Source organism: Triturus cristatus, chromosome 10 (assembly GCF_964204655.1).
Source record: "Triturus cristatus chromosome 10, aTriCri1.1, whole genome shotgun sequence".
Taxonomy (NCBI): domain Eukaryota; kingdom Metazoa; phylum Chordata; class Amphibia; order Caudata; family Salamandridae; genus Triturus; species Triturus cristatus.
Window position 1 is genome coordinate 1,168,546,855 of NC_140593.1, and position 12,590 is coordinate 1,168,559,444.

At 43.7% G+C, this 12,590-nt stretch overlaps 1 protein-coding gene across 1 annotated transcript in view; it reads left to right on the forward strand.

Annotated features, from left to right (window-relative positions):
- LOC146796871 (extracellular calcium-sensing receptor-like) overlaps positions 1 to 12,590 on the forward strand; it is a 112,193-nt gene that overhangs the window by 58,031 nt on the left and 41,572 nt on the right. Inside the window, exons 3-4 of the mRNA XM_085631407.1 lie at positions 9,355 to 10,191; positions 10,360 to 10,587. Of these exons, the coding sequence (XP_085487533.1) occupies positions 9,355 to 10,191; positions 10,360 to 10,587 (1,065 nt within the window). The remainder of the gene's footprint in view (positions 1 to 9,354; positions 10,192 to 10,359; positions 10,588 to 12,590) is intronic.

A 12,590-nucleotide genomic window follows, 5' to 3' on the forward strand; every position in this document is an offset into this window, starting at 1 on the left:
TCTACTGAATCAACTCTACTTGGAGTTACTGAAATGCTAAGGCACCGGTTAGATGAGGGTGACACAGCAGCCCTTATTTTGCTGGATCTCAGCGCCGCTTTTGACACGGTGTCTCACTCTGTCTTGTTGAGAGCCTTGTAGGTTGTGGGCTTGGCAGGTTTAGCCTTGCAGTATCTCGGATCTTTTTTAATTGACCGAATTTTCCAGGTCACCTCAGCGTCAGCCTATTTCAACTCTTATCCTTCCCTTTACGTAGTTCCTCAGGGTTCCGTGCTGAGCCCACTACTTTAAAATCCAACACCTTCCCTAGTGTCCGTACAGACTGGAGTTGGAATAGTAAATTATACTATTTCAACATCCAGCGCCCCCCTCCGCAAGTCGTTGTTCCGACTTGCAGAGTAATGGTATGCGGAATCACAACGCGGTCGTTGTAACGACCGCGTTGTGATTCCCTGCGGGGACAAAGACTGCGGGATGACGAGATAGATTCATTTGTCTGCTCAAAACTGGTGCATTGCTGGAGTTGTGTCCGAAGCATGATGCAACTCCAGCATTGCAGGGGGAGGACTATGGTTATAGCACTGAATCACCCTTTGATGCAGTGGTATCTTAGAAGTAGCTCAGAGAAATCTGATAGACTTCACTGCACCACTTCTACAAGGCTTTCTTGCGTTGGAATGCCCACACTGCATACATTATATCTGACGCAGGTATAATGTGAAGCTGGGCTTTACAAAGTGACGCATCTGCCTAGATACGTCACTTTGTAAACTTTTTTTTAATTTTATTTATGTCTTTATTGGCAAAGAGCACATGCTGACATACATCATAGTGCGCCTACATCCCTGAGGCCGGCTGCTCTCCCATATAACTTCACAGAAGTCCGGTAGCTTATCCCCCAACCCGGAGGTCGGGCATCGCTGTACCCCAAGTTAGTCCAGCCAAAAGGCAGTCCCAGTATTGTGGTGGTATGTCACGGCTTATATGCCCTCCCCTACTGAGGAGCCACAGTGTTCTGGTATCTTTTGTGAATCTATTCAAACACCCCAAACTCCCTCCCCCACCCCCACAACCTCTAGGCATCCGAACAGACCATCTCTAGCAGTGCATTCCCCAATTACTACCAAGTTGCGCGGGTCGCTCTAGTTCCGCCCCCCTCCTGCCATTCCCAGAGCACTCCTGCCACTATCTCTCAAATCTCCCCACCCTTCGTTACTTACTCCCTTCCGTCTACAAATACATGTTCTGACACACCACGCACGCGGCTTCCCTCCCTACGTACATCAATCACCCCCCAGGTGACCTCCTGTCCCTCCGTTCCCCTGCTCCCGAACTGCCCCAGTCTCCGCAGCCCCCTCCGGAGCCCCCCCGTCCCCTGAGGCGTTCTGTATATAGCCCCCAGAAATTCTTCGGCCTACTGCGCGGCGGGAGTAACTCGCTAAACACCTCGGTTTGCGTACAGCAATACAATACATCCCGGGCCCATTGTTCCACTGTGGGCAATGGTCCTCTCATCCAACACATTGCCACCCTTTTCTTGGCTATTAACAGTCCCATGTCAACCATTTTGCGAACAGCTCTAGGCAATTTCTTGGAGTAACCCAGCAGAGCCACCACCGGCTCCGGGGCCAGCTCGAGCTCCAGTAGCGCACCCAGTTTGCGGAAGATTGCCTGCCAGAACCTGTAGACCCCCGGACATTCCCACGCCAAATGAAAAAAACCCACCCTGTCGTGCCCGCATCTCTCGCACACAGCATGCTCTCGCAGACCATAACGTTGTAACCTGTCCGGCGTATAATAAACTCTATTTATGTACTTAAAATGAAGCAATCTGTGCCTCCCATGCAGTGATATTCTACATGTGCCCGCACAACAATACAGCCACATGGCGTCATCTATTGCCGTCCCTAGGTCCTGTTGCCAGGCCAGCCTAGCCTTGGGGTACCGGTGTATTCGCTGCTCCATAGTTATCTTATATAGGTGAGATATTAGTCGATGAGGGCACTTGTGCTTGATAACATATGTCAGTTCCAGCACCTCCGGGGGCTCGGCCATATCGTCCCCCAGTTGCTGTCGCAGCGCACCTCTGACTCTGTGGAATTGGAAGCGATGCAGCTGCGACGGGGCGGCCACCCCTGCAGCCACCCCATCTCATGTTCTCACGATGCCATCCTCAAACAGGTCTCCCATTACATACAGTTTGAGCGCCTTAAGAGCTCGGACCACACCCTCGTCCCTGCAGGGGGAAAGCCATCGCGCCCACTCCACCGGCATCGCTGGCGAATATAGTAATGCCCCAGCCTGTAGTCTAAGTACACTATCCCAAGCATGTCTCGTGGAGTTCAGGGAGTCCAGGTAGCCCGTCCGGCGGACAGGTGTTTCAAATAGGGTCACTGGCAGCGGGAGGGGTTCAGCGAACAATCGCTCCAGTATTAGGTATGGTACCGAGGCCTCCCCGTGTATCCAGCTGTGCGCTTGCGCTCCCTGAGCCACCCGGTAGTATAATTCCATATCGGGTGCACCGAGTCCTCCCATATGGTAGGGTAATGTAAGCACCTGCCAGCTGACTCGGGCCTGCTTGCCCGCCCATGCCAACTTCAGTAGAGACCGACGCAGCCGTTCAAAAAATACCCGTGGTAACACCATGGGGATATTAACAAACAGGAAAAGGAAGCGAGGAAGGACTACCATCTTCATGATCGATATCCTGCCGATCAAGGAAAGTGGGAGGCCGATCCAAATGTCCACGTCGTCCTCAAGTTTAGCTATAGCCCTACCATAATTCTCCCTCATCAATATTTCGGGGTCAGTGTGCAGTCGGATTCCCAGATATCTGATCGCTTCGTCAGACCAATGTAGCGGGAGCGTCACTTTGTAAATATGCCGAAACATGGCGCATTGTTTACGCCGCTGCTGCATCCCGAAACGTGACGCAACGGTGGCACAAAAGTGCTGCAAGGGGCTCATAAATAAGCCCCTCTTACTTGTTTCCTTCAGCAGCACCAGTCCAACTTGCATTCCAGAATGCCAGCGCGAAGCGAAGCTCGCTTTCCTATATAGATAACATGCCTGCTGCAGCATGCACGTTGAAACTTCAGAAAAAATCTGCGTCCGTCTCAAAGCAAAAATTAATGGACAGAGTGAAGGTGTGCTATGAAAACAAGCAGAACACTTGTGTGGGAGATTAATTATTTTATTATAAAAAAGGAGGTGATTTATTTTAATAGAGAGGGAAATTTGTAAAATTGTAATTACATATTTCCCAGTGATGGCTACCATAGAACAAATCCCATGGAAAAGATCCTCCCATCTATATTCACCTCGCAAGACTTGCCCTTCATAACAAGAGGTGGGGAGAACAGATTTACAAAACATAATTTAACATGCAAGATGAAGGTTATCAGCATACAGTAGGTTGTGTGATCATACAGTCGCTTAAAACATGTTATAATCCAAACCTCATTTTCAACAGAAATGTATAATTTGTTATGCATACATAATTGCAATACATTTTTGTCTGTTAAAGGAAGGTCAATATACGCTCAAAATCGTCTTGAATGTTCACAGAAAGGACACCTGTCACCAGCCATCAATGGTGTTTAGGCAATTGGTAATTGTTCAGCATCTATCCATCTAGAACAGTTCTCTCTTGGAAAGAAGGCCCGCTTTGTTTCCTCCTAGGGGTCCGACAGTGACTTGTTCAATAACTTGCCACTTTAAAATCTTCATTACTGTGTTTGTATTGTTGATAGTGGTCCACCCATGGTGTTCCTGTTGTGCCACATTCTATCCTGCTCCTGTGTTGTACAATCCTACATTTCACTTTCTGTGTGGTTTGTCCTATATATAGAATGCCACAAGGACACCAGATAGCATAAATCACATCCTGGGTGTTGTAGTTACTGAAACCTGTGAGCACAATATTCATATTCAAATAGGAGAAATTACAGGTAATCAAACTAAATTTACACACCACACATTGGCTGCATTTGTAATGACCTACTACTGCCGGGAGTCCCATAGTGTTTTAAGATTGGTCTTTGGTGGTTGGGGAAGTGCCGCCTTAAAAAGAGTGTCTTTTAGATTCTCCCCGTTTGAAGTAAAATAAAGGTACTTCCTTTTGTGTCAGGTGTTCATCAACAAGACCCCGATGTGTTCTAACAAACTGTTTGATAGCATTACTTGCTGGACCAAATGTATTCACACAGACAATTCTGCTGAAGGTGTTGCTCCTGTCCCGGGGTTCTAAAAGATCTTTCAGATGTTTGTACCAAGCTCGTTTTCTGGCTTGTCCTACGAGTGGTCTTGGATAACCCCTTTCGATCAGTCTTTTTATGTGCTTGTCTGTCTCACTAAAATAATTAATCCTTCTGCTGCAATTTCTGCGAATCTGTAAAAATTGATTAAATGGTAAGACGTCTTACTATTCACCGCTAAGGGTCTCAAAGCACTGGGGGCCTTCGAGGAGATTAAGTGAGCTATTGCCCAGAGTCACACAGTGCTGGACCCACCCAGCCCACTGCGCCACACCTCCTTCAGGCCCAATGTGTCATTGTTAAATATTCAGGCATTGAGGCATTTCTATGTCATGTCCCTCCGCCATATGGCTCCCATTTCCCCCGGCTGGTGGGGGGAATCGTTCTGCAAAGAGCGCCCACCATGGTTCGGCCAAAGACAATCTGGCAGAGCATTTCAGACCGGGGAAATGGTGGCGGTGCCTCGCACGTCCGATCACAATGCTGGCATCAGCCAGCCTTTCCATGGCCGTGGAACCGCCATGGAAAGGCTGGTGGAGGCTGACTTCAGGGGGCCCGTAACGAGGCTCCTCTATTGTGGGGGAGCCAGTTTTGCACTGGGGGATGGGTACCCCCCTACATTCCCATGCCCAAGGTGCCAGGCACCACGTGGTGCCTGCCATGTTGTGCATATAAATGCACATTGTGGCATTTTGGCATTGCGAACGGTGCTGCAGCCTCAGCACCGTCCGCAATGTAAAAAGGCCAGGATGCGCCTGCAATACTGGCGGGTGCATCCTAATTGGGCTGGTGGGACAGCTGCACGTCTGGCGGGCAGTCCCAGCACCGCTATGATGGCGGGCGGACATCATAATGATCCCCTATGTTCTGCCCGAAAACCTGACTGTGAGGGGTCGAACAGTTGACAGCTTTATAGATCTGTAATTGCTATTGCAAAATTGAGTACTTTAATTCAGAATCAGACTTTTCTCACTTTGGACAAAGCCCCATAACAATTGTTGATCTATTAACAAATTGGATGTATGAGGATGTTTAATATTGTAAGATCTGAAAATATTTAGTTCTTTGGTACTTTTTGCATTTTGTTTATATCTCATAACAAATGATTTACAATAGTTTTAGTATTATAATGTTCTATATTTGTACAAGATAATTACCTGGAGATCAATAAATAACTGAAAATGTAATGACCATAATATTTTTATTGTTTGCAAATTGAGCATTCTGTGATATGATCCTCGTTTTGCCTGAGTGTAAAGAAGTCAGCAACTGTGGAGGAGAGCTTTCTTATGATGCCAAAGCCTATAAAACTTGTCGAGGTGAGCTGGGCAGTTGTGTAGCCCTTTCTCTAGGATGAGCTGTGACTGAGGCTGGGGTGGTGATTGCTGCAGGTTTTTTAGAGTCTTGAAAAGATGGAAGCAAACAGTGTTGGTGAAACTACATGACTAAGAGTACATTAACTAAAGGTATTCTCTAATTCATCTGTGCTACACTCTACATTGACAATTACTTACTCTTCATCACCCTCCTCATTTATAAGCCTTTTGGGAACCTTTCTTTTCCCTCATCTCTCATGGCAGGTCTCGTTTGGATTCCAATCTATATTAAAGTCATCAAAAGCAGGGCTTAGAGAAGATAAGGAGTTATTTTTTTTACTTTGATGGAAATCATAAAGCTGCTGCATCTAGTGGAAGAGCAGTCACAACAATATCCTCCTGCTCTTCTCCTACCTCTGGAAGAGCCGGTGTTGCAGGCTGTGGTTCCTGTTGTTGACTTTCCTGTGAAGATTCAGTTGGCTGCTGGGACAAATCTATTCAAGACTCGGTACTCTTAATCACTGCACTCACTGCAGCGGTAAGAGATATGGGCTTAGGTTTAGGTGATGGTGTTGTTAATATAGGGGGGATCCTCTACTCAGTCTCTTTTTGCCCAGAGGGGGGTGCAGCAGGTATGTTGCAATTACAGACAATGAGAGGGATTTTGCTAGTGGAGGCAACAAACTTCTTATTCTTCTCCTTATTAGCCACTTTTTTGACAGGAACTGTGTTCTTTGGGACTATCTTCTTTTGTGGGTTTGCACTTAACACAAGCATTTAGCAAAATACTCTGGTATCAATGTCAGCTAAATCTCAGACTACTCTTCATCCTGGTATTGTGTGTGATGTGACAGTTGTGAACCTGTAAGAAATAAAAATTAGGCCTGGGCAGACTCCGCGAGTGACCAAAAAACTCTGCCGCGCTACGCAGAATTCTGCAATCAGCAGAGTAAGTTTGGTCACGTTGCATTGATTTTCAGCACTGAGTGTTTCTCCCGCACGGTAAATCAACACAAACTGCTTCATACAAAGTGCAAGAGGGTGCTGCTTCTTACCTGCCACTTGAGTAGATATCTACTCGAGCAGCAGCTTTCTCAACACAAATGGAAGGCTTCTCAACGTGAGCGGATACGATAATCCGTGACCGCCCGCATTGAGAAATCCGGCCTCCCGCATTGAGAAATCTCACTGTGAGGTGGATTTTCCTCGCTCGCGCTTGGCAACTTGACGTTGGCGAGGATGAGGGAGGGAAAAACTTTGCAACTACGCTCCGCGGAGTGCAGAAAACTCCACGAACTCCTCAAATGGAGCAGAGTTCACTGCCCTGGCCTAATAAAAATGAAGCAGGAAGTCAAAGAATCATGTGAAATATAGCCAAAGTAATACAAGTCATCATCATCATCAATCATTATCAATAGTGTACCCATGCAGAAGCCATTCTTTTTTGTTCGACATTACATAGGAAAAAGTAGCTCCAGGGCCAATGGGAACTTATGGAAGTGGAATGTGAAAAGCAAATGCATATGTACAATAATTGCTTATGCCTCTTGAGGGCTCATGGAGATTCAATGGGAGGTGAGGCAAAGGGCAGACAAAACTTTTATAAATTCATCAAATAATTGCTGGTGTTTATCCAGGCCCCATGGGAACCCTACGCCATGCAGCTGGGGGGCAGGGAGCAATTAAATAAATGCATTGCATTGTTTCTGCTCCACATCTAGGGACTAATGGGACACTATGGGAGACAAAGAAAGGCAGGCAAATATCAAACAAACTAATTTAATATTTACTGGTGTTCAATCAGGACCCTACGGCAGCCAGGTGAGGAAGGATTAAGAAAAATTCCTAAAAAATGAATAATAATGTTGCTGGTACCCCTCCAGGGTCCATAGGGACTCGGGCAGGTAAGCAAGCAGGTGAAAATCAAAACAATGAATATAATTATTGCCAGTTCCCCTCCAGTCCATGGGGGCTTTATGGAAGGCAGGGGATGCAGATCCACAAAATTATTCAAAAATGTGTTAGTGTCGCCCCCGGGGCCCATGGGTATGGTATGGTTAGAGACCAGTTAAAAAGAAATGACATGATGAAAGTAAATGCTGTAGTCCTTACAGGACCCATTGCAGTCTGAAGGGTAATTGAATAAATGAAATAAAATATTGCTGGTGCCCTTCCAGGGCCTAGACTCTATGGAAGGGGGGGTGGCAGGCAGAACATTTAATACATCAATACAAGACAATAACACTGTACCACATGGCCACTGAAGAAGGAGGCTTAGAACACCACACACACACACACACATTCTCTTTATCTCTCTCTCTCTCTCTCTCTCTCTCTCTCTCTCTCTCTCTCTCTCTCTCTCTCTCATTCCTTCCATCAAATGACCACTGCCTCATGTTCAGCAAAGAAGGAGGTAAAGAAAACAAAAACCACATGCCCTATTTTGCCTGCAGTACCTAACAAGTATTTTAGCATTGCAGGTAGAGTATTAACCAGATTTACCCATGATGGGGCCCATATGTGGGGTTGCCCTTTACCCACATCCGCCATCAGTAACTCATCAATGTCAGAAAAGAAAATTAAATTAACTTAAAAATTACCCAACCATGAACGGACCAAGGAAGTATGTAATTACCTCAGCAAAATATTTTTAAAAGCAGCCGAAAAAATGTAAAACGCAATATGTAATGTTTATTGACCACCCGTCTTAAAGGAACTGGCGCTCACACCGGTAAGATACCCCTACTGTGTCTGCTGACTTGTTTCCCTATATCTTGCATTACAATTTCTCCCCAAATGGGACTCTCATTATTCAATGTGGTGCAATTCCAGTAACTACGCATGAGTTTAGTTATGTGAAATTACTAAAATTACTCCAGCATAATTACAATTACATGCTGCTGTTATTAAACAAAATTCATTGACTACCTAAAAATGAGAAGCTGATATTTGGTGACACAATTTGGTTACTTTCATGAATAATTAAAGATTTGATTTCAGTGAGAATTTTTGTTGAGTAAAGGACACTTAATGCTGATATACCATTTCCTTTGCTGATATGGTGACTCATGAGGTTTCAAGAGCTTTCTTATAGCTGTGTAATACCTTCTGCTGTCTGAGACCCGAGTCTGTGACATCAGTGTAAACTTTGGGATATTTCTGCTTTCTAAACCTATGTTGTTTCTCTAGCCTAACTATTAGATGGGCTGTCTCAAGCTGTAGGACTGGATCAACTTCAGTATAGCTTTCCTTTCAAATGACTATAATCTGATGAGAGTCAGACTTGTTACTTCCTGGAATAGTAGAATAATTGATGAAAGCTGTTTACAAATTATCTGTAATTGTATGGTAGACATTTTCATTTAGATACTGTATAGTATAACACACACTAGCCCAAAGTTTCAGAAAAGTATTACGGTGTGGACCCCCACAAATTGTTAGAAGGGAAGATAGGCCTCACTTCTTTTCCTTGAATCTGTGCTGTTTTGAGTCAAACAATAAATTGCTCATCTTTAGGAATTTTATCAGTTGTCATCAAGGAGGGTGGAATCCTGAAGGTCTTTCAGGGTATTCACGCTTCCTCTTGTTGGTTGATTGCTATGTACAGTTTGAAATAGCAATGTCTGCCACACCTGTTTGAAATTTTACTAGCCACTACTGGTAAGTAACAATGCAGATTAGGTACATTTCTGAAAGCAAAAATGTTGATTCCATTTCTTTAGTCAGCAATCAAGACTCAAGTTTTGGTAATTACCACTGTAAATGTGCTCTCTTCTCAACAGATAAGTTACGGTGCAGGACTCCCCATCCTGAGTGACAAAGCCCAGTTTCCATCCTTTCTTAGGATGGTGGCTAGTAGCTCTTTTCAGGTAGAAGCTATTGTTCAGTTACTTCTCCACTTTGGCTGGGCATGGATTGGAATTCTTGGCTCTAACAATGACTTTGGTCTGCAAGGAAGCCAGATGCTTAAGGAAGCAGCAGTAAGGAATGGGATCTGTATTGAAATCTTTGAGACTCTCCCCACACAAGCCAGCAGGGCTTCCCTAGCTCATGTCCTTGACATTATACAAGCTTCCACTGCCAAAGTGATTATCTGTTATGCATTTGCAGTGCATATGGCCCCTTTTCTGAATGAAATATCTCGTCAAAGGATTGCAACAAAAATATGGATTGGAGTGACAAGCTGGATCCCCTCACCAGTGTTTTCCCAGACAGGTCTGTGGGAAATATTGAACGGCACGCTGGGACTGACACTGCAGAGAGGAGAAATACCTGGGTTCAAAGAATTCCTCTACAGCATTAACCCATGGATGGGTTCTGAGGATATATTCCTAAAGTCATTCTGGGAGCAGATATTTAGTTGCAAATGGCCAGAAACATTAATAGAAGCAAATTTTGGGAACATGACAGATCTGAAAGGGTTATGCACTGGGAGAGAAAAACTCCAACTGCTTGATACTTCTGTGTTTGAGGTGAATTATTTCTTATTTCCCTACCATGCATACAAAGCCACCTATGCCTTGTCACAAGCGCTGCATGATCTGCTCCATTGTAAACCACAGGACGGTCCCTTCACCAACGGGTCATGTGCAGATCCTAAAGATTTTCAACCATGGCAGGTGAGTGCACCCATGTATTGACACTTTCACTGGTTCTAATAAAAAAACTGGAGCATCATTCTGAATCATTTCAAAGCATCAATCATGTTCTTAAAGACTCAGTGTTGATCAAATCAGGTTCTTTCAAAATTCATCTTTATTCATAATATTGTCATATTTTGTTTACAGATGTTGCACTATGTAAAGAATGTTTACATGAAGAGCTTTGCTGGCAGTGAAAATCTTTTTGATTCAAATGGTGACACCCCACCATTATATGATGTGTTATATTGGCACATGACATCCAGTGACAGCAGCAGCTTTGCAAAAGTGGGGAACTACAATGGCCAAGCTCCTCAAGGTTTAAAGTTAATCATTAATGAGAGCGCCATCTTATGGGGTGGGAAACACACTCAGGTGAGATCAATTTTTGATATCCTCACTGTCAAGACTCTGAATGTGTTAGCCATGGAAGGTGCATCTAGAAAGGTAGCAACAGGAATTTTAAAATATTAAGTTAAAGAATTTAATATTTTGCTTGATGGATTGTTAAGTTTATTCAAAATGTTGACATGGGTCAGTTAACTTGTTCATTTGTTGTTTAGGATTTTGTGTTTTGCATAACAAGGTCCTTTTATACACAGTACTAAATCGGGCTTTGCATGGAGTATCACTAAGCTAATTATTATAAGCTCCAGTTTTAGTATATATGCGGGTTCTATGTACACTCATTAGGTGTCTTTTAGCTGATGTTCTGCATGTGCCAAATTCTAATTAAATTCTAAATGACCCCACACATTCTGATCTGATACCATCCCTGTATAAGAAATACTCAGAATGCTCAATCTCAAGCTTACTAAAAATGTACTTAGCCTTCCTTATTCTACATCCTCTTGTCTTCGTCACACCCAACAAGGCATCTAGTATCTTGTCAGTCTCCTAAATGATTGACGCCATACACAAGGATGTCATCCTAGAATGCTAAGATGCTGCAAACACACTTTGAAGTTTTCATAACAAACATACCGAAATGCAGTGACTTCTCAGCAGATGGTGTCTTTTTGCAAAATAGGTTACTTCTCACTACTGAGATCAATGTGTATACTAAACTTGTGTTTCTGTTGACAGACAACAACTATTGGGAAAAGTCAGTTGGAGGAATCTGTTAATTAACTTTGCTTTCACATGATATTCAATTTCTGACTAATCTAATGTCTTTCTGGGCACACAACTTCTCCGAACACACCATCCAAAGCTCCAGCAAGTTCATAAAATGTATTCACAGTTCTTCTTTTTTAAAAGTCATTTTCATTTTTCTTGATTTTTGTCACTAAGAAAAAGAAAGCATACAGTATTTATTGCATTACACCTGGTGAAGATCGGAATATACATCTACAGACATCTCTCAGGTTCAACCATCATAGTCAAAGCTTTTACAACTACATATGTTTCTGTAACCTATTAAGGTCTAACATCTTGAAAGTGGTTCCATGAGAGTCTCCGTTTCCTGCTGTCTTTTCTAGACAACCACTGCCTCCTCCATACAGAGAAGGAAGGCAAATTTCTTGAACACTTCGAGAGGAAAGCTAAGGATTTTATCTAACAGCCATTTCACTTATTGTTTCCATTATCTCCTCCAGTGTCAAAGGCAGGTCAAGTTCCTACTAATCTAATTTTAAGAAGGTCAGGATGGAAAGATCCTGGAGTAGAGGGTTATCAGTTTCTTCTACCCCCTGGGATCATACATTGGAGAGCTCATTTTAACAGTCTGCATAGACACCTATCACTAACCTTCATCCCACAAAATCATATATTTTTGCATTGATTTTGGAGACTGCTTTACAATTAGACAGGGCATTTAAGTGTTTGTTTGTTTTATCTCCATATACAAACATGCACCTCTGCAAAGCTCTCCAAATATGTCTTTCTGTTTTGCATGCCAGTTTTTTATCTTTCTTAAGATTAAGTCGATTCAAATGCTTTGAGTAGTTTGGCATACCCTCTAGCAACAATGGTCTGTTTTAGCTTGGAAATCTTTCTTTGTAGTAGTGACACTCAGTTCTTGTTCCTTCACCTTACCACTGGGGTGGATCATGTTCTTGTCTCAAATGATGGTCCTGAAGCTCTCACACACGGTGGATGCCAATGAGACCAAGTCAAATTTATACTGAAAATAAAAATTGCCTTCCTTGATCAGGAATGCCAAGATGTTGTCTTCTAATAACCACCAGGTATTCAGGTTTAGATATTATGTGGTCCTCCTTTTGAATGGTACACCTGCAACCCTCGTGGTCAAAAGCCCTGTTGAAGGATACACACTCCTGCCCAGTCCAGAGACGTTAATGGGTGGAAGAAAAGAAAATTAGGCAACAGAACGATTGATGATTAACAGAATATAAGGTGTTTTCTGTTTAACCTAG